The 27204-nt window shown below is 39.7% G+C and overlaps 4 protein-coding genes across 4 annotated transcripts; all 4 read right to left on the bottom strand.

Annotated features, from left to right (window-relative positions):
- Window positions 1–429: 429 nt before the first annotated feature.
- On the bottom strand, window positions 430–5863 carry LOC308117484 (uncharacterized protein). Its single transcript, XM_080476390.1, has 3 exons — window positions 5539–5863; window positions 4487–4800; window positions 430–3198 (listed from the first exon to the last, which is right to left on the bottom strand). Exons 1-3 carry the CDS (start codon window positions 5753–5755, stop codon window positions 664–666), a joined length of 3066 nt encoding a protein of 1021 aa, XP_080332516.1. The 5' UTR covers window positions 5756–5863; the 3' UTR covers window positions 430–663.
- Window positions 5864–8797: 2934 nt separating this feature from the next.
- Window positions 8798–9634, bottom strand: LOC308118263 (uncharacterized protein; the record flags this gene model as incomplete). The annotated part of the gene is made up of 1 exon (XM_080477613.1): window positions 8798–9634. The coding sequence occupies exon 1, from the start codon at window positions 9497–9499 to the stop codon at window positions 8798–8800; it is 702 nt and encodes a 233-aa protein (XP_080333739.1). The 5' UTR covers window positions 9500–9634.
- Window positions 9635–11435: 1801 nt separating this feature from the next.
- On the bottom strand, window positions 11436–14504 carry LOC308117498 (uncharacterized protein). Its single transcript, XM_080476411.1, has 2 exons — window positions 14394–14504; window positions 11436–13062 (listed from the first exon to the last, which is right to left on the bottom strand). Exon 2 carries the CDS (start codon window positions 13045–13047, stop codon window positions 11665–11667), a length of 1383 nt encoding a protein of 460 aa, XP_080332537.1. The 5' UTR covers window positions 13048–13062; window positions 14394–14504; the 3' UTR covers window positions 11436–11664.
- A 2942-nt stretch (window positions 14505–17446) lies between these two features.
- On the bottom strand, window positions 17447–25566 carry nsmce1 (NSE1 homolog, SMC5-SMC6 complex component). The gene is made up of 8 exons (XM_080477406.1): window positions 24752–25566; window positions 24373–24511; window positions 21518–21639; window positions 20763–20840; window positions 20320–20466; window positions 18857–18973; window positions 17990–18116; window positions 17447–17772 (listed from the first exon to the last, which is right to left on the bottom strand). The coding sequence occupies exons 2-8, from the start codon at window positions 24488–24490 to the stop codon at window positions 17738–17740; spliced, it is 744 nt and encodes a 247-aa protein (XP_080333532.1). The 5' UTR covers window positions 24491–24511; window positions 24752–25566; the 3' UTR covers window positions 17447–17737.
- Window positions 25567–27204: the final 1638 nt, after the last annotated feature.

Below are 27204 nucleotides of genomic sequence, written 5' to 3'. Positions count from 1 at the left end.
ATTGAAAATAACAATTTAACTGAAACTGGCTGTTTCAACAGTGCAAAATGTGAATTCTTGCAATCCTTTTTTTAAAAGCTCTGGATATGAACAAGCCAAACTTGGCAGCTGGTTGGGAAGAAGAACATCTCTTCTGCTAGTTTGTAAAAAAAGATTTAGTTTGTAAAAAAAAATTTTTTTAAATGAAGATGGCATGTCATATTTCTTGCAGGAAGCTTGTGCAGTATAAAAAGTATGGGTTTCAAATCAAAGCCCTATGGAAATGTCATACCTTATGAACAATGTGGAATAATTATGTCTGATGATGTCATTTCAATCTGCTCAGTGGTGGTTCTTCAGTTACAACTAAATGTTTGCACATTTAACTTGAAATTATATTAAAATACTAATGACACAAACCGCAATAATAAATACATGGAAATACATCTGTAAAAACAACAAAAAGCAGCCTTTATTTAGATTCGTAACAGATGAACTTACCTTCTCTCAGTGAAAAACACAAATGTACAGACGATTTAAAAATTTAATGTGAACTAAAATGAGATGATTTAAATTCTATGACTCATTATTCTCCAATCACAGTCAAAATAAACATTAAAGAAGATTGAAGTGGTTACCCTACAACACATGTCCCTTCAACATAACTGTCTCAGATGTCTTTTCTCATGCGTGAGTCTTCATGTGGAGAGTCAGATGAAAATTGCGACCAAAACCTTTCCCACATGTCTTACAGGAATATGGCTTCTCACCTGTGTGAATCCTCATGTGAACATTCAAATGACTTCTGTAACCAAACGTTTTTCCACATGCTTTACAAGAATGAGGCTTCTCACCTGTGTGAGTCCTCATGTGGATCTTCAAATGACTACTGTAACCAAAGGTTTTCCCACAGGTTTTACAAGAATAAGGCTCCTCACCTGTGTGAGATCGCATGTGGTCATCCAAATGACTTCTGTAACCAAAAGTTTTCCCACACTTTTTACAGGAAAAAGGCTTCTCACCTGTGTGACTCCTCATGTGGATAGCCAAATTACTAGGGCGACTAAAACCTTTCCCACATTTTTCACAGGCATGTGGGCCTTCACCCGTGTGAGTCTTCATGTGACAAGCCAATTCACATTTGCGACGGAAACATTTCTCACATGTTTTACAAGAATACGGCTTCTCAGCTATGTGAATTCTCTTGTGCTCTCTCAATTTACTTTTGTCCTTGAATCGTTTCCCACATGTTTTACAAGAATACGGCTTCTCTTCGGTGTGAATTTTTTCATGCTCTTTGAAATTACTTTTCTCCTTGAATTGTTTCCCACAAGTCTTACAAGAATACGGCTCCTCATCTGTGTGAATTCTCTTGTGCTCTCTCAAATGACCTTTGTCCTTGAATCGTTTCCCACCTGTTTTACAAGAAAAGGACTTCTCATCTGTGTGAGTCCTCAAGTGAACAGTCAACTCACGACTGTTACTGAAACTTTTCTCACATGCATTACAAGAATACGGCTTCTCATCTGTGTGAATTCTCTTGTGCTCCCTCAAATTACTTTTGTCCTTGAATCGTTTCCCACACGTTTTACAGGAATAGGGCTCCTCATCTGTGTGAATAACTTTGTGCTCCCTCAAATTACTTTCGTCCTTGAATTGTTTCCCACATGTTTTACAAGAATACGGCTTCTCATCTGTGTGAATTCTCTTGTGCTCTATCAAAATACTTTTCTTCTTGAATCGTTTTTCACACGTTGTACAAGAATATGGCTTCTCATCTGTGTGAATTCTCTTGTGCTCTATCAAAATACTTTTGTTCTTGAATCGTTTTCCACACATTTTACAAGAATATGGCTTCTCATCTGTGTGAATTCTCTTGTGCTCTATCAAATGACTTTTGTCCTTGAATCGTTTCCCACATGTTTTACAAGAAAAGAACTTCTCACCAGTGTGAGTCCTCAAGTGGTCAGTCAAATGACTTTTGTTAACATAAGTTTCCCCACATGTTTCACAACAATGAGTCTTCTCACCTGTGTGCACCTTCTTGTGAACAGTCAACTGAAGAATGTCACGAAAACCTTTCCCACATGTTTTACAAAAAGACGGCTTCTCATCTGTGTGAATTTTCTTGTGCTCTCTCAAGTTACCTGTGTTCTTGAATCGTTTCCCACAGGTTTTACAAGAATATGGCTTCTCACCTGAGTGAATTTTCTTGTGCGTTGCTAAACTACGACTATGTTTGTGACTCTCAGCCGGCACAGAGTCACCAAGGTGAAGCTCTACATCATCTGGTTCTGAGTTAATCTGGACACTTTTCTCATCAGTCACAGTTTGAAGAAACGTATCAGTCTCCTGCTGTGTGTCCTCACAGGTGGAGATGGCCTCTTCTTCTTTAACCTGAGGAGGTTCTGACTCCTCCTCTTCCTCTTTCATCTGAGGATGGTTTGGTTCCTCCTCTTCTTTAATCTGAGAAGGTTTTGGCACTTCCTCTTCCATCTGTGGGAGTTCTAGCTGCTCCTCTTCCTCTTTAACCTGTGGGAGCTCCAGCTGCTCCTCTTCCTCTTTAACCTGTGGGAGCTCCAGCTGCTCCTCTTCCTCTTTAACCTGTGGGAGCTCCAGCTGCTCCTCTTCCTCTTTAACCTGTGGGAGTTCTAGTTGCCCCTCTTCCTCTTTAACCTGTGGGAGTTCTATTTGCCCCTCTTCCTCGTTAACCCGAGAAGGTCCTGGTTGCACCTCATCATCTTTAAAGAGGAGGAACCAGGACCTTCCCAGAATAACCTGATGAAGTTCTACTTCCTCCTCTTCCTCTTTAATCTGAAGTGGTTCTGGCTCTTCCTCTTTAATCTGTGGAAATTCTAGCTCCTCCTCTTCCTCTTTAATCTGTGGAAGTTCTGGTTCCTTGTCTTCCACTTTAACATGTCTGAGCTCTGGTTCATCATGTTCTTCTTTTAGCCAAGGAGGATCTGGTTCCTGTGGATGTTCTGGCTCGTCTTCAGTCTGAGAAGTTTCTGGTGCTCCCTCTTCCTCTTTCATCTGAGCAGTTTGTTGGTCCTCCTCTTCTTCTTCTTTAACCCGAGGAGGTTCTGGTTCCTCCTCTTCTTCTTTAACCTGAGGAGGTCCTAGTTCCTCCTGGTCCAGACTGGAGCTCCTTCTCTGGCTTCCAGAGCCGCTCCTCGGAGACGACGTCCTCTTCATCACAAACATGTTGCTGTCGGAGGTCTGAGGGTGACGAAGAGGAAAGAGAGGAAAGTTTGTAATGGGATTACAAAACGCACACATTTTATCTACAGAGCAGCCGAGTCACTAAGAAGCAGAAAAACAAGTCTTGTAATTGTTCTAATTGAACTCCTACTAAAAGTTCATGAGTGATTTGATCATTTAATATTAATGATTAAACTTGATCATAAGAGACGAGGCTTGAAAGACCTTAGTTTGTTACTCAATTAGAGTGGATCATTAACAGCGCCGCTTCTCGGGTTTTAATTCATTCAGTTCGTTTCAGTCTGAGGAGGCAGTTGTTGAGGTGCAACTTTTTGGCTTCAAGAAACCCTGAAAGAAATCAAAGATTGTTGCGGTTACCAATTGCATTCTTCGATCAAGCAGAGAGAAAGAATTAGGATATCACTCAATCCTGAGGAAAAAAGTATGGAAAATCAATGCCGGCGTCAGATTAAATCTCCTAAATTACTCTGCAGTTCAAAACTAAATATTGCAAAAGATGTGGGTGTTCACAGTCAGCGGTGTCTAAGATGTGTACCAAGTACAAACAACAAGGACAGTTGTAAAAGGCAGGCATACTGGTCGACTAAGGAAGATATCAACGCGCCACGACAGAGAACTTAAAGCAACAGGTCATGAAAACAACCAAGTGCACTGCAGAAACTGGAGTCAACGCCTGTGGCTACACAGTGGAAAACAGGAATGTTGCATCCCTTCTGTTTTGGGTGGAATCAGCTGTAGAACTCAGGAATTCAAGAACTGCTATACAGGAACCTGCATACTGGCTCGTGCACACTGGAATTTGTAATGTGGACTATGATATGTTGAAACACATTTCCAGCCAGCCAACCAGAACAATGAGAAGATGTCTTGATGCTGATATTTGCTCCTCACCCGCCCCGAGACCTCATGCTCGGAGTAAAATGCCCAGCGTTAGTGACATTGAGTTCGGAGCAGTCGTTGAAAAAATGCACCAGTCTGGCATAAGGCCTGTGGTTTTGTCACTGACACCAAAATGATGCTTCTAATTACATCCCTTCCTCCCTGGAAACCACTTTTCCCCAGGAATTTGAGTGGATGGTTTGAAATTGAAAGAAATACCCCCCCCCCAAAAACAAAAACCCCAACCATATTATTATCTAGTTCAAGCTCAAATGGATCTGTGTGACAGATTTTGTCATTTCGACACAAAGTGATTTAAATATCAAACGTATTGAGCCTACTGATGACTTCTGGATGAGAAATGTTAATAAGGCTGGAAGTGTTTGCTTGTGGAAGTGATTTTTACCTCAGCTGGTTTGGAAACTTTCTTCCAGACCCGGAGCAGAAGCTGCTGGTGAGGACAGTCGGGATCCTGCATTACATAAAGTTCCTCTGGACAGTGTTCGCCAAGCTCGATGGACGACTGTAACAAGTCTCCCAGGGCTTTCACAGCGATATGCTTGTCCTCATGAAGTCTCCCATCACTGGTCCTCTGGTGGGGTTGTAAGACAGCAGAAGATGCCAAGTTGCTGGAAGCGGGTTTGGTCACTGAGTCTGCAGGCAACTTCAGTGACGGCGTCCAGTCCGGATGTGTCGTATCATACAGTGCTGCAGGTTTTCCTGAAGAAGTAAAGTGCAATGATTAATCGGCATTTCAAAGCAGATGCTAAACAAATGTGAACACAATACTATATGTAACAGTAATGCTGCAGTTGATTAAAATACAATGTGCACAGTTTCATTTAGGATTTGGAAAAACAACTTCATAACTACTTGCAAGAATGCATTTTTGATTACTAGAGGCAAATGTTCAGGTGATCCTAAACATGTTATTAGTTTAAATATGCTCAGGCGTTCAGAGGCTATAAATAATGTTGAAAGCATTGCAGGCTCGTCCAGAAACGTAGGCAAACGACGCAGTGGCCTCCAGGGGGCGCTGCAACCTCGGGCGGGATTCTCTCACTCTTATGAATGGATGGCTGAACTTTGCATAGAACTCAAAATTGGGATATATTTACTTCCACGCTAATGCATCACATTCACTCAACACAGTGTTCGGCTGAAACCCTTTCACTCAAAATGCCACACAATCACAACACAATCCGCACTGAGCAGGGCGATAATTTACGATGGATGATGAAACTATAAGAAAGATACAGGGGGAAAGAACAGGCCTATTTACCCGGTATGATTTTATACTGGAGTTAACCTTAACCAAGGATCCATTATTTGCGCAGCGCAATCGGCAGATAGATCGCACCCATCACCCAAAAGCAAACATACTTTGCATACTGGGAGCTGAATATGCTTTAATGCATCTCATCGGTTAGAATCAAACTTAATGTAAATTTACAGTACCTGTAACAAAGTGATCAGAGCACACTTTAGTTTTGGTCGAGGGGGTGAAATCCTTCCTGTTAATAATGGAAATCCACGCGTTTCTCCGACACTGACTGAGCTCCACTGTTCGATCACCTTTCCTAACCTTTGGAATTACAAAGAAACTCTTTTTGTCTTTTGTCCCGCTGCGCGCTGGTCGATTGGGACAGTCACGGACGCAACAGGCGTTCACCATTCTAGCAACTTAACGAGTCTTTAAACTTGCCGTTCTTCTAAAAACATTCACCCTGATCAAGCTGTTCAAAGTTTGCGCATAAACATCAATCCACACGTGTGCCGGGGCCCGGCCCCTTCTGATGACGTCACATAGAATAATTTCTACGGCAAGCCAAACGGAAAAACTACATTACAGCCGAGAATAGATAGATAGATAGATAGATAGATAGATAGATAGATAGATAGATAGATAGATAGATAGATAGATAGATAGATAGATAGATAGATAGATAGATAGATAGATAGAGAGATAGAGATAGAGATAGAGAGATAGAGAGATAGATATAATTTTATGGTAGAGCAACTTGTATCTTAACTGGGAGGTTGCAGGTTTGATTCCTCTTATATCCACACATCAGTGTCTTTGATTCAGATTGATGGATAGACTGAGCCCCTTCCACTGGAGAGTGTGTGAATGTATGAATAGGTGACTGTGATTAACACTGTGAAGAACTTTCTGGGCTGTTAATCTTTGGAAATGAGCCATAAAAACCATTGTAAAAAAAAAGGTTAATGGAAAAAAAGAGTAGCAGCGTTCAATAAAATACTAGACTTTGTAGTCATTTTAAAAAGATTCAATAGAATAGGTATTATAAAATTATTGGAATAGCCAGATTTATTTTGTGAGTCAAGCTAATTCATCTCTAATGCCACTTGAGTCACTGTAGTGTTGCAGGACGCTGGTGCTGACCCCAGCCCATCAAAAGGCAAACACAGAGAAACAGGCGGTCACACTAATATCTGTCTGCAAGTTAGAGTAATCAATGGACTTGTGGGAAGACAGAGAAAACACATGCATACACAAGAAGAGCATGTAAACTCCTAAAGAAAGGACAGCAAAGTCAGGTGTCCATGAGGTTCAGGTCTGGGGTTAAAGGTGAAGTTCAGCCCATCACTCCTCTCAGAGTTGGTGACATGATCTGACACACAAAGTTATTCATATAAAAGTGTGATATAAGTCTCTAAAGTATGAAGAAAAGAAAAATAAGATCTCATAGTAATCTAATTCCAACTGAAACCCAGTGCAAAGTGACCAGAGTAAAGTGTATCATATTTATGAAATGGCCAATTCTTTCTAAAATTAAAAAAAATGGAATTCAAAAGTAATAATGTGTGCTGAAACTTTAAGTGGTAGATCTGGACTTAAAGTTGATCAATGTGACTTTTGTCACACAAACCCAGAAAGTATAGAACATCTGTTCTTTTCCTGCCAAGTGACCACAACTTTTTGGTAAGACAAGACAAGATCAGATAAGTCTGATTGGTTTTTAAAATTACGGGACTGTCCAAATTTACGGCACACAATATTCTATTACGACACCCTAAATTTACCAATGAAACACATAAATTAATTCATGGAAATGCCATATCCACAAAAATAAATGGGAAAAGGAACTTCCGTCTACTAGAGCTTTCAAAAACAAATCTAAAATGTATTCATCTTCTCACAATGTGGTTAAAAACACAAACCAGACAGCAAAAAATATTTGAATGTGCTGAAGTGTTTCTTGTACTCTGATGTAATAATGGCCTAAATTATTATTGCCTTTGTTATACTTTATATTATTATTTTTGTTGTTATTGTTGTATGACTGTAATTTACAGGAAGTCTCGTATTTTTTTGTCTCGATAAGGGTTGTAAATTAACAATTAAAAACAAAGGTTCATGAGATCACAAGGTCACAAAATCACGGGTGTTTGCAGTAACTCATGGCAACTGGGAAATGTGAGGGTTGATTTTTTTTTTATTAATAAACAATGAAATACACAATCAAAAATAATAACAAATAAACCAAAAGGAGTTGTGTCATTGAAGCACATATTTCTTAGGCATAGGCAGTTTCCATCAATTTCAATGAAGAGTATACATTCAAAATTCATTTATAAAATGGTTATAAGAGCAGCTAAAGTCTGTATTCACAGCAGTGTATGCAATAATTGGCGAGTAGAAATACATTATTCACTGTATCAGAAATAGTAGCATTTATGTTGTCAACAAAGTATGACATATGACTTAAGAGGGCGGACAAGTTGACCAAGAAAGCTACGGCCAATGCAAATATTGATAAGTAATCAGGTTGGCAGGAAAAGGAGGGAAAACCATAGTGTGGAGGGAAATAAATAAAAAGTGGTAGCAGCAATGGAACAATGGAATGAAGAGACAAGATGAATGCATCTTTACAATATTTGAAATTCAGTGGGAAGAATGAAGAGGGGAGGACACATTAGGGAAGAAGAGGAGAGGGACTTTTCTCTTGAGATTAAAGGACCGTGGAACATGTGCTAGTTAACTTCATGGACCAGCGAGCAAATGGCGGTAGTGCAACTTTGTGGGTGCAGACTGGTGTTAGGTCTTGAAGAAGAAGAAGAAAACTATAAAGAAGAAAAAGAAGATGACTATAAAGAAGAAGAAGAAAAAGAAGATGACGATCAAGAATATGATCTCGCTTTTATGGCTTCAGGATATAAATCTGTTGCTCTCATCTGGTTTCATATAGAGAAAGACTTGTGTCAGAGAAAAAAGAATTTCCTGCAGGAATCATGCCCAATATAAAAAATATGGGTTCTAAATAAAGACTTCTCTAACATTCATGTTAAGAGCAAAGTGGAGTATGTCTGATGATATAATTTCAACCTCCTCAGTGGTGGTTCTTCAATTAGAATGAATAACATTTTCCGACAGATATTATATGAAAATATTAATGTCTGCAAAGATCAGTTAAACTACAATAAAACAGATTGGGAACTATCTGTAAAAACAAACTGAAAGCATAATTTTGATTCTTAACAGATGAACATACCTGCTCTCGCTGAGAAACAAGAAATAATTACACTGATGATTTTAAGATTGTAATGTGATGAAAAAAACGTGAATGAGGCGCTTCACCTTCCATGACTCTCATTGTCCGACAACCACAGTAGAAATAAACTGAAGAACATTAAAGTGGTTCCCCTACAACATCTGGCATTTCAACATTACCGTTTCTGACGTCTTTCAAAACTACAACTTCTTACCTGTGTGAGTCTTTCTGTGGACAGTCAAACTGCGACGGTACCTGAAACATTTCCCACATGTTTCACAGGAATAAGGCTTCTCACCTGTGTGAGTCCTCATGTGTACTGTCAAACTACTACGCTGTCTGAAACATTTTCCACACGTTCCACAGGAATATGGGCTCTCATCCGTGTGAGTCTTCATGTGATTAGTCAAATCATAACTGCGACCGAAACGTCTCCCACATATTTCACAAGAATACGGCTTCTCACCTGTGTGAGTCTTCATGTGAACAGTGAGATAATAATTGCGACTGAAACATTTTCCACATGTTGTGCAGGAATAAGGCTTCTCACCTGTGTGAATTCTCATGTGATCAGTCAGATCAAAGTTGCGACTAAAACATTTTCCACATGTTTGACAGGAATAAGGCTTCTCACCTGTGTGAGTCCTCATGTGGATAGTCAATTGACGACACTGACTGAAACATTTCCCACATGTTGTACAAGAATGCAGCCTGTCACTCATGTGAGTCTTCATGTGACGGGTTAATTCAGGACTGTGACTGAAGCATTTCCCACATGTTTCACAGGAAAACGGCTTCTCATTCATGTGAGTCTTCATGTGGCGATTCAATTCATAACTGATACTGAAACGTTTCCCACATATTTTACAAGGATATGGCTTCTCACCTGTGTGAGTCCTCATGTGAACAGTGAGACAAAAATTGCGACTGAAACGTTTCTCACATAATTTACAAGGATACAGCTTCTCACCTGTGTGACTTTTCCCGTGGCTTATTAAACTACGTCTGTTTCTGCAAAATTTCTGACATATATCACAATAACCCTTCTTCTGATCTTCCTGAACTACAGTATTTAATGTAAAGTCAGCATTTCTTTGTGACCCTGAATCTTCACAGGTTCTTTTACGTTTGTGACTCACAGCCAGCACAGAGTCACCAAGGTGAAGCTCTTCGTCGTCTGGTTCTGAGTTACTCTGGACACTTTTCTCATCAGTCACAGTTTGAAGAAACGTATCAGTCTCCTGCTTCGTGTCCTCACAGGTGTAGATTTCCTCTTCCTCTTTAATCTGTAGAAGTTCTGGTTCCTCCTCTTCCTCTTTAATCTGAGGAGGATCTGGTTCCTCCTCTTCCCCTTTAATCTGAACAGTTTGTGGTTCCTCCTCTTCCTCTTTAACCTTAGGAGGATCTGGTTCCTCATCTTCCTCTTTAACCTTAGGAGGATCTGGTTCCTCATCTTCCTCTTTAATCTGAACAGTTTGTATTTCCTCATCTTCCTCTTTAATCTGAACAGTTTGCAGCTCCTCCTCTTCCTCTTTAATCTGAGGAGGATCTGCTTCCTCCTCTTCCTCTTTAATCTGGAGAAGTTCTGGTTCCTCCTCTTCCTCTTTAATGTGAGGAGGAGCTGCTTCCTCCTGGTCCAGACTGGAGTTCCTTCTCTGGCTTCCAGAGCTGCTCCTCGGAGACGACGTCCTCTTCATCACAAACATGTTGCTGTTGGAGGTCTGAGGATGACGAAGAGGAAAGAGAAGAAAGCTTGAAATGTCATTAATAAACGCACACATTTTATCGACAGAGCAGCAGAGTCACTAAGAAGCAGAAAAACAAGTCTTGCAATTGTTCTAATTGAACTCCTACTAAATACTCGAGGGATTTAATAATCTTATATTAACGATCAAATTTGATAATGATCAACAAGGCTCTATACAATAATAATTATTATTATTGTTCGTGTGACCACGAACTGACAGTTCCTGCAGCCCATCAACCCTCCTTTACAGCTTCAAATCCTCTCACTGCAGAAGAGGAGCAAAAGCCATGTTTAAAAATCAAACAAACCACCAATTGTGAAGCTGCTCGACTAGCAACTGGTACTTTGTCTGTATTTTCAGCACTTCAAGCCGAAAACGTAGCCTCCTCAACCCCAAATATCTCTGAACGTGTTGACAACTCTCTTTACACATGAACAAATCGCCTTTTTGGACTGGCAGTGCTTCATCTGGACATCACGAGCAAAAAACACTTATACGATAGAATGACATTCTTCACTCACCAGGTGTGATTTCAATCAGGAGAGTTTTTCAGACACATTCACTGGACTGACTTTAATCCGCTCCTCCTGATCGTTTCACTGAACAATAACCACCGTTGTTCCGTCAGACTCAAGTCCGTATGCGGCGCAAATACTTCCTGTTTACACATTTGATCACCCTGATTGGCTGTGGCTAGTATCGCGAGAAATACAGAGACAAAACGAGATCAAACATGAATTACCCTAGCAGCACGACTCTTCTAAAAAAATAAAAACTACCCACTACGTGAGACAGAGTTATAGTTAAAAAAAACTAACTAAATTAAATATCATCACAACTCAACTGGGATGCTTTAATTTCCACCAGTTTCCCTCATGTTTTGTGCGCTAATTTTGCAAAAGTACATATAAGTACAGACATGTTTCTGAAACCTTATCCAATGGTACAATATTATTTTAGTTCTCACATGTCATTGAAATAAATATTTAAGTAATACCACTGCTGCCTGGTCTGACATTTGAAGTTAAATTTTATGACTATATTAATGATAAAGATCAGTTAAAACACAATAAAAAATACTTTGGAAACGAACCAAAAGCATCATTTATTTAGATTCTTAAAAAATAAACATAACTACTTTCAGTGACAAACAAGAATAATTACACAGTTGATTTAAACATCGAATGTGATGAAAAAGCTCAATGAGGCACTTCAACGACTCATTGTCTGACAACCACAGTAGAAAAAAACTGAAGTACATTAAAGTGTTTCCCCTACATGTGGCACTTCAACACAACTGTTTCAGATGGCTTTCAAATCTACGGCTCCTCAACTGTGTGAGTCTTCATGTGAACAGTGAGATAAAAGTTCCGAGTGAAACCTTTCCCACATGTTGTACAGGAATAAGGCTTCTCACCTGTGTGAGTCCTCATGTGGACAGTCAATCTACAACGCTGTCTAAAACATTTTCCACATGTTTCACAGGAATACGGGCTCTCATCCATGTGAGTCTTCATGTGATTAGTCAATTCATAACTGGCACTGAAACATTCTCCACATATTTTACAAGGATACGGCTTCTCACCTGTGTGAGCCCGCATGTGGAAGGTCAAACTCCGACGGTGCCTGAAACATTTCCCACATGTTTCACAGGAATACGGCCTCTCACCTGTGTGAGTCTTCATGTGGTCAGTCACACTGCCACTCAAAGATTTTCCACATATTTTACAAGAATAAGGCTTCTCACCTGTGTGCGTTCTCTTGTGGACAGTCAAACTACTACGGTGTGCGAAACGTTTCCCACATGTTTCACAAGAATACGGCCTCTCACCCGAGTGAGTCTTCATGTGACCTGTCAATTCATAAATGGTACTGAAACATTTCCCACATATTTTACAAGGATACGGCTTCTCACCTGTGTGAGTCCTCATGTGAACAGTGAGTAAAGAATTGCGAGTGAAACATTTTCCACATGTTGTACAGGAGTAAGGCCTCTCACCTGTGTGAGTCCTCATGTGAACAGTGAGCAAAAAATTGCGACTGAAACATTTTCCACATGTTGTACAGGAATAAGGCTTCTCACCTGTGTGAGTCCTCATGTGGACAGTCAACATACAATGCTGTCTAAAACATTTCCCACATGTTTCACAGGAATACGGCTTCTCACTCATGTGAGTGTTCATGTGACGACTCAATTCATAACTGTAGCTGAAACATTCCCCACATATTTTACAAGGATACGGCTTCTCAATTGTGTGAATTTTGCCATGGCTTAATAAACTACGTCTGGTTCTGAAATGTATATCACATATGTGACAATAATTCTTCTTCTGATCTTCCTGAACTACATTGTTTAATGTAAAGTCAGCATTTCTTTGTGACCCTGAATCTTCAGAGGTTCTTTCACGTTTGTGACTCACGGCCGGCACAGAGTCACCAAGGTGAAGCTCTTCATCATCTGGTTTTGGAAGTTCTAGCTCCTCCTCTTCCTCTTTAATCTGTATAAGATCTGGTACATCCTCCTCCTCTTCAATCTGAGAAGGACCTGCTTCCTCCTCTTCCTCTTTAACCTGGAGAGGACCTGGTTCCTCCTCTTCCTCTTTAATCTGAGGAGGATCTGGTTCCTCCTGGTCCAGGCTGGAGTTCCTTCTCTGGCTTCCAGAGCTGCTCCTTGGAGACGACGTCATCTTCATCGCAAACATGTTGCTGTTGGAGGTCTGAGGATGACGAAGAGGAAAGAGAGGAAAGTTTGTAATGCGATTAGTAAAAAAATCTAATCTTACCTGCAGTCGAGTCACTAAGAAGCAGAAAACCAGTGTTGTAACTGCTCTAATTTAACTATTACAAAATACTCATGAGGGATTTAATGATATTATATTAACGATCAAATTTGATATTAATCGACAAGGCTTGAAAGACATTAGAGTTTGTTCTTGGACATCACCCCCACACTGCCACTATCTTAGTCCACAGCCTCGTCACTTCCCGTCTGGATTACTGCATCCCTCTCCTCTTTGCCCTCCCTCACAAATCCGTCCATAAACTTCAACTGGTCCAGAATTCAGCTGCCCACATCATCACTCGCACTCCCTCCATCCACCACATCACTCCCGTCCTCCATCAGGTCGATTGGCTCTGGGTTCAGAAGATCCTCTTCCTGCATTCACCTGTCTGTCCCCTCCGCCCGTCTCACCACCATGAGGACCAGAGCTTTCAGCCGCTCTGCTCCTAACGTCTGGAACTTACTCCCTCCTCAACCGAGAAACCTGGACTCATTCCCCCACTTCAAATCTCATCTCAAAACACATCTGTTCAAACTGCATATTCAATCTAATGGCAATTCCCGTGTCTTGTATTGTTTTCCTGTTTCTTGTACTGACTGTATGGTGTCCTTGAGTGCCAAGAGAGGCGCCTTGAAATAAATTCTATTGTTCTTATTACAGGAGTCATCACACACTTCCTTTTTTGTTTGGGCGCACCCCAAAACAGGAGATTTTGATTGAGCTCCTGTGTTGTAGTCAACACAAGTGACTAATGCCATAAAACCACCTGTTAAATTTAGCCGCCAGAGGGACTAGTATAAGCTGTGAACCTCATGTTCCAAATGGCCCCTGGATTTCATTTTAAATCTCCTTTTACACATTTAAAAATCCATTTTGAGACGACTTGTCAGATTCAGGTTCATATTGACAAATCTCACTTTGGTCCAACATACTGAAATACAGACAGAAAACTCTCCATACACATTAACAAATAGTTTTCCTACAATAATGCCCCCATAAGAGTCATCGTTTCAGAAAAGTTGTTTTCCCGGGGTTTATAAAAGGTTCCACTTTGGGAGCCGGTTTCACAAGGTTTTCAGTAACTACGAGCACCGTTGTTCTATAAACAGACACCCAAAACTTAATGAAAGTTTTCCTTTTCCCATGTAAACATAGTGGTGTCCACGGAGTCTGAATGATCTTTTGATAAAGCTTTGCTTCATGGCGCTTCATCTGGACACCACGAACATAAACACTTATACGATGGAATGACTTTCTTTACTCACCAGGTGTGACTTCAATCTAGAGGGTATTTTTCAGACACCGACATACATTCGCTGGGCTGACTTCAATCCGCTCCTCCTGATTGTTTCACCGAACAATAAACATCGTCGTTCCTTCACAGAGACACATGTCCGGTGTAGGTACCAGATTTATCCGGTGTTTCGGTTCAACTGGTTCCCGTGTTAACTGGTCAGTTAGCGTCCGTTGTTGATGAAGCAGATATTAAAAACCCGGACAAAAATCCAAAGCTGTCCTCGCAAACACCGTTTAACCGCATTTACAATAAAGTTTCGAAGTGTCGTACCTTTTGTGAGTCTTCATTTTAACGTCTGCGGTTGCTAAATTAAGCCAGTAACCAGTTAACAAGGAAGCCCGTTAATCTGAAACACCCTGCTATCAGACCTGTGACGACGCATTCAGATGACGTACACAATATGACTGGCAGTGATGACGTTTCACAATATTAGTGGCTGCGAGCATTGACAGCTGCGTAAAAAATACAGAAAACAATTACCGATACACATGGATGATTTGTAAAAGTCTTGAGTGTATTTTAAATAAAGATGAGCAACCACAATTGCACGATAGTGAATTAAGTTACGCGCGTGCGCGTGTGTGTGGTGCTTCGTCCTCCTCACCTGCAGAGTACGTCGTGATGTTCTGGTCAACCGAGTCTTTGATGCAGGCGTGCTCAAAGCGGGTGGGTCATACTTCAGGAGTCTGGGAGGCTTGGCATATGTGTGTTCTGGACCACAACTAATGTCAAACCACTGTTTCACACTGTTGTTATACTGGTCCACAATTACTTTCCACTCTTCTGACCACGGGAATATTCTAGGCACGTTGTTGTCATACGTCCTCCTTCCGTTGAGAAAGTGCAGCGAGCACACTCGAGGGGCTGAGCCCAAGTGGGCATTACGCACTAACTTCTGCCACACTTTAGGATCGTTTTTCGGAAACGAATAAAAACTTAATAAAAGATAATTCTTTGAATTTGTAAAACAGTGTGGAACACAACAATTAACAGGCATTTCTCAGGGAACCGATAAAAGCAAGGACTGATTCAGATCGCGGATTTGTTTACACGGCAATGACTAGCAAGATGGCGGCGACGAATACCACAAAGTATCCCACAATGCACCGCGGCGGGATTCTTTCTTCTTTTTTATGGCTGTTGGCAAACAACGAATTGGTGCATTACTGCCACCTACTGGTATGGAGTGTGGCGCAAAATACGTGTGGCACCTCCCACATTCCCCTGTATTATGTTTCCCTATCCTGACTCGTGTATAGTTAAGAGCAGTGTGTCCAAACCTGAGTCTATTATTGTTTCTTCTCTTCTGTTCCGTCCTGTACTTCGCATTTCCCCCACTTTCCTTGTATTGTATAGTACCACCATCCCGACTTCTCTTCCTCCCATTGCTTTTGCCACTTACCCCTCAAATCTTTACTTGATTCTGCTCTTGATTTCTGATTTACTAATGTCGACTGCCAAATCAATTGCCCTTTTGTCTGCTGCCTCATTCCCTTTCACTCCAATATGTAGCTTTGACGCCCCCGAGCGATTGGTTAGTTTATAGTCCTCTACAAGAGTTTGTATTTTGCTTTCAATGAGTAAATAAATAAAGACATTATGGACGAAGCTTCCACAGGTAACAGCAATAGCATACATATAAAATGAAATTAAATCAAATCAAATAATAAGTTTAATAAAAATATAATAAAAAAAAAATTTGATAAAACAATTCTCCTTGAATGGTTGTCTGAACCATACCCTTTCTCGAAAGAAGCTCTGTTGTGGTCATAGTCGATTACTTGTCTCAAACCTTTACTGATAAGCTTATTTGTATAATTATAAGCAATCAAGTCACATTCATTGACCTTCTGCTTGAGTAGTGAAACTGTACGTGAGAATACAGAAGTGTGTTTTGGATCAACTGAGTCCGTGAACGTGTACAAATCTCATCAAAAACTTTACTTTCACAGTCTGTTATATTTGTCCACAAATGATGAGAAATTTAAAAAATGACCAGTCATTCAATAAATCCTTCACAAATATATATATATATATTTTTTTTTATCAAACCAGTCTCGTATCAATACAGATTTTCTACCAGTTAAAAATGTTCTATTGTTCCAAAGAGTTAGATTATGGGATGAAAAATGATGGTTGGATATCATGTTTCAACACTGAAGTGTTTGTTTGTGGAATTTAGATAAACAACTCAGTAGGAATTAGGAAAAGTTTATTGAAAAGAGTTTGGAATGTGGTACCACATGGAGTTTTTATGTAACATAAAGGATTTTAAAGTGTCTGTGAGTGTTTGTCATGAGACAGACGACACAAGAGGACAAAGTTTCAAAATTCCACAGACTGTTGAGCTCTAATGATGGCAGGATGTGATGATGTTTATTTCTCTCCAGTAGTTTATGTTATTATTCATTTCAACTGTCAACAGGAAATCAATCTCTAAATTCTTAAACATGTGAGTCACACAATGAGATATAAGGAGTTGTGAGTCTCAGCTTCTTCAAAGTGACCACCCGCTGTGTTTTCTTCATGTAACGAGACCTTCTTCTTCATTATAGTCATTCTATATCTTCAGAATATTGCTGGTCAAGGTGTGAGGAATGATGCACTTCATACTGAATATCATTTAAACAATGTCTATATAAGCTGAAGTGGTCCTGCTCTTATTTCTAACTATGGAACAATAATGAAAGCTTTGGATATTGTCCTTTTTTTTTTTAAAGCTTCATCCGTCATTTTTATAATATTACCATCATCAAGTTAATATAGGATATATCATCCTAACTACTTTAAAATCTTTCAAGAGAAAGATCATGGCTTGATTCTGAAAAGTTAAATACATTTTGCTTGAAAGATTGATTACAAAACAAGTGGGCCTTCGACTCAACTGGGCTTTTAAAAAAAAGGTTATTTCATCCCTGCTTACTGACTTCAGAGTGAATATTGTCATTCTCATGGAGGAAATTAACTCATCAGAATATTTTCTCATGACTTAAAAATTGCTTCCAAATAACAATTCAGAACTGCCGTATCAAGAGTTTATTTAAAAAAAACAAACACCCAACATGTGTACAGAATTTGCATAACAAAGAACTGAAAAGAAATGTAAATCTATAGATGAACTGGAGAATTGACACAATGGTTGTGAGAAAGCCCAAAATAAAACGGTTTGTTTCCACTTAAAACGACTGTGTGCAAATCAACATGAAAAATGTATTAAAAAAAAACAGCAACATTAATATTAACAACATGAATCGTTGCATACAAACATTAAACCACACAGATTCTATAAGAAGAGAATAATTGATGAAGCTTTCATCTTTTGGACTGAGACTGATGCTGGTGGAATTCTACAATGAAAAGAAAATCACAAATATCGTTGAAAAAGTTGGAAGAATAATGTTTCCTTCTAATCACAATGAAATAAACTGCAGGTTGTGCCTTGTTTTAAAGTCTTAAATTATTTTCCAGTATTCAGTTACAGTGGCAGATTGATACACTCTTGTTTAAAAAATAAAAACCCAACATACTGATTATTATAAGAATAGCCAATAAAATAATAAATACCTGGGATTTCATATGGCCAAAAGTCTTCGCATGCTGGACACCGCGGCTCCACTCTCCCTTTGAAGTATCTGGCCACACACGGGTTGTGGATCTTTATGCCACATGTGGGATTCTCACAAATTTGGCTCTAAAAAAATATTTTAGATCAGACAAATCTGTGAGCTGACAAAGTAAATTCATCACAGTAACTTCCACAACAAAACTTTATATGAGCTGTAAATCCTACACATTGATAACAGGCAGCTTTCATCTGATAAATGCAGCTCAAAGAACAAATAACATGCACTAAGTGCTTCACAGTGAAGACACATGTGTTAACACTCCAAAGCGGGAAATACAATTCTAACATTACTTTTACCTGCAGCAGTTTGCCTCAGAAACATGAAAATCAACACTTTTAGGTAACTTGAACTGCAGGGACATGTGGGGAGGCAGGTAAGATCATCACAAAATACAAATCAAATCATGATGATCACAAATATGAATATCTTTATACTGTAAGTCCTCGCTTTCCATTGGAAAACCAATGTAAAATGTTACAAATTGAGATTTGATAATAAAACTGCGGTGAGAAAGCAAGCAGTGATGCAGTACCACTGCTTCACTGTAGGGGGCAATGCTGAGCACATAGCTTCATGCTTGTGCATTTAATTTTGAAATTAAGAGTGAATGTGTGTCACACTTGCTCTAAGCTGATACACATTTAATGTTCTTCTTTGAACAAATATGCACCAACATGAGATCTAAAACGCAATCAGGTGTCAGTGGGCACTCTGCTAATACAATAGCATTACCTGACAGCAATAATAAATGCAGATGGGTAATCACAGTTGATTATCTTCAAGATGAAAGAAGGACAACATATACCTGGAAAGCGATGTTGTGACAGATGTGGCACATTTTGACCTGGTCCTGATACATGGCACGGATATATGGCTCCATCTCGATAATACACCTGGTGGACAAGGTGTATTCACCTTCTTTCTAAGAAGATAAATTGCATTAAAATGTATACTGAAGGAATCCAAGAGGAAGAAACAAGTGGTGCTTGTGATGGAAAACAGAACAGATACAATTCCAGTTTCATCTGAGCATTAGACTTGTGAAACTCATTTTACTTGATATTGTGAATGCAGAATAACTATTGTGCTGGAAAGGTTCAATTTGTTTCCTCCAACAAATATGAACAGTATAAGGAAATGCCACAATCCTTACAAAATCACAGTCCCGACAGCCTTGTTTATTTCTACTACAGGGGTGGCCAATCAGTGGCTCTTTGATCCACAACTGAAATCATCAGAATGCAGCTCTTCCAAGTATTAATAGTTCTCATGTGAAACTCTGAGTTCGGATTTTCTCAAGTCGTACTTAAACGCACCATGAACCACAGCATCCCTCTCACTCACTTCACAGCCGTTGCTACGCTATGTATGGCTGGTTAGGCTAGTTAAGGTGCACAATGGCAAGTAAACAAAGGCACTTAATAGACACTTCAGGTAGGCCACACGGAGCAGGTATATAAACAAGTTGGAGTTAATTGGTGGATTAGACCCTGATATACAGTTGAGAAACACCTGCTGAGAGCAGCTCCGTAAAGTTCCGGCATTAATAACGCTTTAATGAAACGTTATCAGCACACAAATGATGCCTCTTTCTCGTCGGTGTGAGGTAAGCAATATGCTACAAGCTCTTTTTTTGTCAAAAGTGTCCGTCTTTGGAGCAGCAGAAACAACAATGTTCAGCCGGCCATGTGACCAGAGAGCAGAGACCGTTTGCAAATTACTGCTGCAAAAGCAAAGACAAATACTACAAGAATATCTAATAACGTGACTGGTATTTACTGCAGTGTCACCTGAATCACTGCAGCCTTCACTTGATCACACTACAACACAACACTTGTCTGACAGGGACATATGGTTTGTTAAATCTGTCATCCCTGTTGTAGTGGTTTTGCACTTTGCAGACGGTCCCTGCACAATTGGGTGGGTTGAGGGTGAAATTATTCCTGTTAATGCTGTAAATCCACACCCTACCGACTGATGTGGCTCTCTGTAGTATTTGTCATTCGTGTGGCTCTTGTCTCTGATTGGTTGGCCACCCCTGTTCTACCAGAATGTCATTCCCCAGTAATGCTGTGTAAATGTAGTTAAGTTCATATTTCAAATCATAAATCTCTAGATTCTCTGAATGAGATGCACTTGTTATATAAAACAAGACCCTACTAAAGCATGCAAGTACTAAAGTTGGTGAGACGAATAGCTATCAAAGTGAGCACTGTGTACACAAATCAAACCTTGAGGTAGAATCTTCATCAAAATGCTGGAGTTTACCTCACTGAGCCATTTGTCACACACGAGTCGCTTCAGGAGCTGCTCTGTTTGACTCTTCTTCAGCTTTTTGGAGGTCATGGTGTCAGTGCTGTTCAGTATATCAGTTGAGGAGGCTTTACCGTTCTCAGAGGATACGATCAGGTCCATCTGAATCCAAGCAGAATTAAAACTATGAACCTCTTTACAAACAAAGGAGCTGATAAATGAGTCTCTCACTGAATTTAAAAAAATGCATAGTATGCATGAGACGGATGACTGATCACAAATTTGATTAATAGTGGCATGAACATAAAGATCGGTTCATAGAATTTCCAATAATATATAGAGTGGCACTGAGATGATGTTTCCAGCCTTGATTTGTGATGCGGCCACATCATAAAAACAAAATCGTGTGCGTAAAAGTGTCCATGAAGTTTCTGGAATCTTTAAACGCTGTAACTCACAGTTTTTCTGAAGAGTTCCAGTTCATTGTCGGCATAATCTGATGACATCCTGGTGATGTCAGTTTCAGCCGTGTTCACCTGGACGTCATTGAAGGGAAACAGGCGGGTTAGAGGTTATCGCTACTCTTAAATTTTAATTTTTTTTATATATGCATTCCAGGCATGCGACAATTCAAGTGTGCAATCACATATACAACTATATGCTCCAAATATATGCACACATACATACCTGAAAAGGGGTAGGAAGAAGTAAAACTTATTAATATTTAAAGAATAAATTCAAGTTTTGCATTCATACATTTTCACGCGGACAGTGCTCCCCTTCCCAATATACATGTTCACACCCACACAACTACATAAAAATATACCAACATTCACACGTGTACAGTCCTTTTAACTGTGTAATCATCACTGATTTTCATCCCTGGACTTGTTTACAATGATCAGTCTGAGCCTTTTTCAAAAAGCGTCATCATCCTTAAGTCCAGATTCCCCCTGCAGTTAGAACCCCCCCTCTCTGTCAGTGAAGAAATACTTCAGATATGAATATAATAAATAAAGGGTGCTGGTTAATGTGTTTTCAGGATAAATCAAAGCTTTTCTCCTTTTTCCTGTTCAATAAATCTGATGATGCAAACTTATGGAAATCGTGTCAACTTCAGGGAATACTCCAACATTAAAAGACTTACACTACTAACACAAGGAGAAATTAGTTTTACACTACATGCATCTCACACTAGCTTCGAGATACTTACCAAAACATAAAACTGGTTGCCGTCGTCTTCTGATGTCCCCTTTCTTATCTGCATGAACAGAGGCTGCAGCTTTGCATTGATGGCGTCAATGAAAGAATCCAGTCTGTCCGGTGCATGCGAAGCTGCAAGAGAATCAAAATGTTGAGAAGTACGTAGCAGTAAATCCAACAATCTAATCAACACATGAATGCTGGTTTACATATTTGATAGACAGTGTTCTTGTGGAAAAATGAGGACAGAAAGGTGGACTATTAGTTCAAACATGGAAGAATACCTGAATCTAAATTAAATTAAATGGGTTACTGTGGGAATGTAAATATTAGACTAATTAAACAAGCTTTGGAATAACTGTAAACACAATTCACTCATATGGAGCATTTCTCCGCTGGCCACAAGGTGGAGCAGTGATGATCAGTGTTAGGAGTAACTGCCTTACAAAAGCAACAGTGATTCAATACTATTTGCTGTAACGCAGTAACATAACGCATTACTTAAAAACAATTTGATGATATAATACTCGTTACAATCTCAATAACGTTCGTTACTACGCGTTTTCACACCATTAAGTGTTTTTCCTTTAAGAATTTAGGAAAACACCACAATCCAAAAAGAAATCTGCGAGTTATATCCTGCGGCTAGAATTCCCTAACCGACACAGATTCTACATTTGCGAGATGGAAAAGCTCCCATTATGTTTAGTTGGTCAGGGAAAAGGACAAGAATAGTGAAGTGACGTGTAATCTGTGTGCAACACCAAGAAAACTCTCTTCTTCAAAAAATGAAACACATGGGTAAAGCGAGACAGATTCGGACTTCAGTCACTTATAACTCTTAAACGAAATGTCCTCAACGCACAATCGCCGCTTCTTTCCAATCGGTGTAAGGTAGGCGATATATTCCAAGTTTGTTTTTATGAAAACTGTCTTCAGAGCAGCAGAAATAACAGTAATCTCGATATGAGCAGCCGGCTGTGCATCCACCGCGCACCGTCTGCAAATTACAAAACTGCTACAGCAGTGAAGACAGACACTACAAAAATATCTACCCAACAGTGCACTTGTGCTCATGTCAATTCTGACAAAGTTTTAAGCATGTCAAATTATCTATGACAAGTTTAAAAAGTATTATGAATTGATGTTATCTAGAGCACAGGTTTAGTCACAATACTTTTTTGAGCCCGTCATACATAAGTGACATGCTGATAACTTCATTGTCAGGATTGACAGAAGCACAAGTGCACTGTTGGTCTAGTGCAGGGGTGTCAAACTCAGATCCTCGTGGGCCGCAGCCCTGCACGTTTTCAATGTCTCCCTCCCCTGAATGTCCTGATGGTTCATCACCACATTCAGCACAAAGCCAGATAACGAGCTGCTCATTGCAATCAGCTGTGTTGAAGCTGGGAGACATGCAAAACGTGCAGGGCTGCGGCCCTCGAGGCCTGGAGTTCGACACGTGTGGTCTAGTGGATAGGACTCATACCTCATGAAAGGTGTTTGGGTTCAATCATCATGTTGTCTACATTTTGTCAGCTCGTATTAAACAACCAATTGAGAAGGAATCTACACTGGCTGACCCGTGTTGCCAGATACGGGGAGTATCACCCAATTGGGGAAACCAAACTCTTACCTTTTAACTTTGTTTATTTTGTGCATTTGTTTGTTTATGATGTGTTCATTATTACACATAGAATAGTTTTATTGTTTTAACATGATCCCTACACAGACCGAGATTTGGGCTGTTGTTTTAAAGGCCTGCGGGTTTTATGTTGTTTGGGGTGGAAACAGTGAGTCACATCAAAACGTCTTCCGAGTGAGGGACCACTGGCAACCTGCTGCAACGCCAACTCTGGTGTTTTTATTGTTTATTGTTGTATCACATCGTCTTCTGCGTATCCACTCTGGAGCCCAAAAACATCTGGTCCGATTACGTTCACACGGCAGGTCGCATTTTAAATGATCATGCAAAAAAATAAATAAAAAAATCAGATCCCAGCAAAAAATATGAACTGAGCATCATAGCTTAAGTTTCATTACAAGACAGTATCATAGATATGGTCAAACTGGTGCACTGTGAAACTATGGACCTTACTTATGTACAATATTTAGTGTGTGCGAAGTTTAAGGAATAATTAATTAAATGTGCCTTTAATGGCACTTCTCTTGATGTATGTGATACTATATTTTATATAATACACAGTAAAAATGGCAGGTCCAGTTCTCCAAAACCACGTTTTGATTGTTGGTAAAACATGAGAACTTTGTGCTGTGAGCTTGAGTCATAAGAGGATAAAATAATAGAAACAAACAGATGAAGAGATTGTGTGTCTTGTCATGTCATCAGGCAATAGGTTACATTATAGTGGCTCTCGCTCTATCGTGTTTCATATGAATCAGCCGAGACTTTAAATGTTTGCAGCATCTCAATCATAACTTACCAGACTGATCCTTTGTCTGCTTTTGTGATTCTGATGGTCATTGTTACTTATTTTCTGTGTCTATTATAGGAAATTGTTAGTTGCTTTAGGAGCTACACAGTCATTATGCTGCATCGCCTCCAATGAATGTAGAATCAGCTGCAATAAAGTACATTTCAGCTATTTAGAATGCCTCGTCATATTCTCCGTCTGTTTGCCCTGCGATGGGATATCCTGCCCTCGTCATAGACAGCTGGGATTGGCTCCAGTGCCCTTTGACCCTGAACAGCATAAACCCATATGTATGGACCATCAGATGGATCATTTCTTCGAGTGACATTCACCAATTCACGCTCACACTTGCATGACGCTATGGTGGCGACTATCTGGCTTGCGACATGATGGGAGGTTAAACCTTTAGACAACGTGCCCTACTACTCACTTTTGTGTGTTTCACAGCAGAGTTTGAAGAGCCTCTTTGCTTCTTGTCGGTCGACGATGCCGTTAATCATCATGGTCTGAAGAAAGCTGCGGTGGCTGTCCTCCATCCGCTGAGACATGTTTCTGTATCCCTGCACAAACTAAGCAACAGTGGCCGTTATAACTCTTTTACATAAATATCGCTCATGATTACAACAGAAAATGGCTGTTGTCACATTTGGAACCGTTTTTCTTTTTAAATCAGCTAGTTCAACTCTGAACCACATCGTGTCAGTTCAAAAGCAATGTCTTTCTTCACCTTCCGTTCGGTAGTGTATCATTGTAATGCTAATGACCAGTATGAAATCGTGTTTTCGTAGGTTGAAGTGAATAAAGTTTACCAGTTGTTGTTTTTCCGCGCCTTTCGCCTTCCGTTGTCTTTCTTCCGTTTCTCGGGCTTCCGCTCAAAAGAGGCGCAGGAGTGTCACACCGCCCCCTGCTGCTGCGGAAGGAACGTGCACACCCTGTGCCAACGCTTCAATAATATGATCAACAATCATTCAAATTGATTGCGTTTTCTTGATTGAAATGTTGTGGGAAAAAAACAAGACACATTTAAGATTCAGCCATATGATATTTCATATAAACGTTGTAATACATGTTGTCTATACAGTTTTAAAACCAGTGATGCTGGTGACGCATTACTAATTACTTGATAACGCTTTACTCTAATATTACCACATTTTCAGTAATGAGGTTAGTATTTCGTGGTGGCAAAAAAATTAAATCAGAACACCAGAATGCGCCAAAGTTATAAAAACAAACTTTTAACAACATTCTTAAGATATGATGTAGGTAAAGCTGTAAATTCAGTTCACTTCAGCATTCAAGCTTCTCTCAAGAGTTTTATTTCTAGCAGTAAAAAGCTGGAGCACCACGTGGTCATTTAATTTCTCTAGATCATTACATTGGTTTCATGAACACAATGGATACTTGCAGTGAATTCACTAAGCAGTTTCTAAATAGTTGTATGGTTTAGCTTATAAAGTATCAAATGTGGGGAGAAATTATTCTTTCCCATACGTTTATAACCCAGATTCTTTTTTTATTGGAGAATAAGACATGATAAAGTGGTAAAATTTGGAATACAGTGGAGAAGAAAAACATTTAAATTGAGTCGAATCCTGCATAGTTGCATTATTCTGATAGCTTTTTCAAGTAGTCATGCTGAATGTGTTACTGAAATCTTAACTTTTCATGAAATGTCTTCTTTGACATGAAACCAGCTTGTTAAACAATGAAAATCAGATTCTACATAAACAAAACTACATTCAGAAGCAACACACTCACATTGTTCTTCTCTCCAGATCTCCTCCAGTTCTTCTTTAACTGGCTGGCCGATGAGGCCGTGATCACCGACGCGTTCTATAAGTGGCCGGCAAGCAAAGACCCCCGAAGAGCAGCAGGGAAATTGTGGCCCGCAAGTCCATCATGGCCTTCTTTACCTGACACCGTCGAGTAAATCTTTCTAAAGATGAGCACGATGTAGGAATGTGACTTGAATTACAAGTTAATGTCAAAAGTATGACCACAAAATTCAAAATAGTATAAAGTGAGAGTCTTGAAGATATACAAAATGAGCACAAAGAGATGCAATCAACCCAGAGAAGGGGATTTCTGATGTGAAATAATAAATTCAATATTACAAAATGTGGATTGTTATGATCATGCTTCACTGTTCGGAGTTTTGGTTTAACTGGTGCAAGCCGTTAGTTGCAGCTGGTGTTAAAAAACCACAAACATTATTATTATATATTTTTGACATTATTGGTCCTTCTCTGCTGGTTTTAAATCAACTTTTTTTCTCATCTCTGGACTTGTTTCAGCTGCCTTAAAATGTGCTGTGGTTTGGTCTCTCCTCAAAAAACCTCAGCTTGATCCTTCAAATTTGATATTTTAGACCTGTCTCACATTTGCCTTTGTTGTCCAAGGTTTGAGAAAAAGCTTTTCAGTAATGATTGGTGACCTGTCGTCCTCTTGCGTGTCTCTCTCTTGTGGGGTGCCACAAGGTTCAATTCTAGTGCCGACTCTCTTTTCTCTCTATGTACTGCTCCTCGGGTCAATCAATGCAAAGCACAGTCTGTCGTTCCACCGATACGCAGACAACAATCACATTTATTTACCAGAGCAACCAACGAAAAGTGAGGCACTAAGAAGTGTTACTAGCTGTATCAGGGAAGTTAAGGAGTGGCCGTCGTCTCACTCTTTATTTTTAAATGAGGAAAATATGAAATGCATTATGTTTGGGGGTACTGACATGTCATGTTTTACTACAATAACTTTGAGACAATCAAAAATCTTTGGGCAACAGAGACCGAGTCCTCAGAGCAAGTTTCTTTCAACTGCATTTTTTTAGACCAAAGTCAAAGTCATCGTACTGAACTTCAAAAAAGCTATTCATGTGTTTTTCAGTTCAAGAGTGCTGAACATATTTAACCACTCCGATGAGGACAGCTAACTACGCGTGTTCAGAGCAACAATCAATCAAGGTCGACTAAGCCTTTGTCTTTGGATATGACAATTCGTTTATTGATATTCAGGTTCTATCGTATTCTTTTCAGCCCAATACTGCAATAATGAATTCCAATTTACCACAATAAACTTCTCCTCAGATCATGTTTGCGCTCCCAGTCCAACACACCTGGCATCAGTTACCTGGAGGTTTTATGACCTCCTCTCATAGCCCCAGGTCCACTTAGTGGACACACATGACCAGTCAACAGGGGAGCCCGCACAGACATGAATAAACAATTAAAAGACACACGTATATATAAAAAAACTAGAATAGGCACGT

This window comes from Lipophrys pholis (assembly GCF_963383615.2).
Source record: "Lipophrys pholis genome assembly, chromosome: 12".
Classification (NCBI taxonomy): domain Eukaryota; kingdom Metazoa; phylum Chordata; class Actinopteri; order Blenniiformes; family Blenniidae; genus Lipophrys; species Lipophrys pholis.
The sequence above is the reverse complement of the archived record's forward strand: the minus strand, read 5'-3'. Positions and strand labels throughout refer to the sequence as shown.

What these genes read in the sequence shown, in the direction of transcription:
- LOC308117484 (XM_080476390.1), bottom strand. Translation starts at nt 5,755, where the DNA reads ATGGTGAACGCCTGTTGCGTCCGTGACTGTCCCAATCGACCAGCGCGC. An exon ending in CTCTGATCACTTTGTTACAG is followed by an intron (nt 4,801 to 5,538) that starts GTACTGTAAATT and finishes TTACTTCTTCAG; the next exon opens with GAAAACCTGCAGCACTGTAT. An exon ending in AAGTTTCCAAACCAGCTGAG is followed by an intron (nt 3,199 to 4,486) that starts GTAAAAATCACT and finishes CGTCACCCTCAG; the next exon opens with ACCTCCGACAGCAACATGTT.
- LOC308117498 (XM_080476411.1), bottom strand. Translation starts at nt 13,047, where the DNA reads ATGTTTGCGATGAAGATGACGTCGTCTCCAAGGAGCAGCTCTGGAAGC.
- nsmce1 (XM_080477406.1), bottom strand. Translation starts at nt 24,490, where the DNA reads ATGTCTCAGCGGATGGAGGACAGCCACCGCAGCTTTCTTCAGACCATG. An exon ending in CTGCTGTGAAACACACAAAA is followed by an intron (nt 21,640 to 24,372) that starts GTGAGTAGTAGG and finishes ATTCTCTTGCAG; the next exon opens with CTTCGCATGCACCGGACAGA. An exon ending in GCAACCAGTTTTATGTTTTG is followed by an intron (nt 20,841 to 21,517) that starts GTAAGTATCTCG and finishes AATGACGTCCAG; the next exon opens with GTGAACACGGCTGAAACTGA.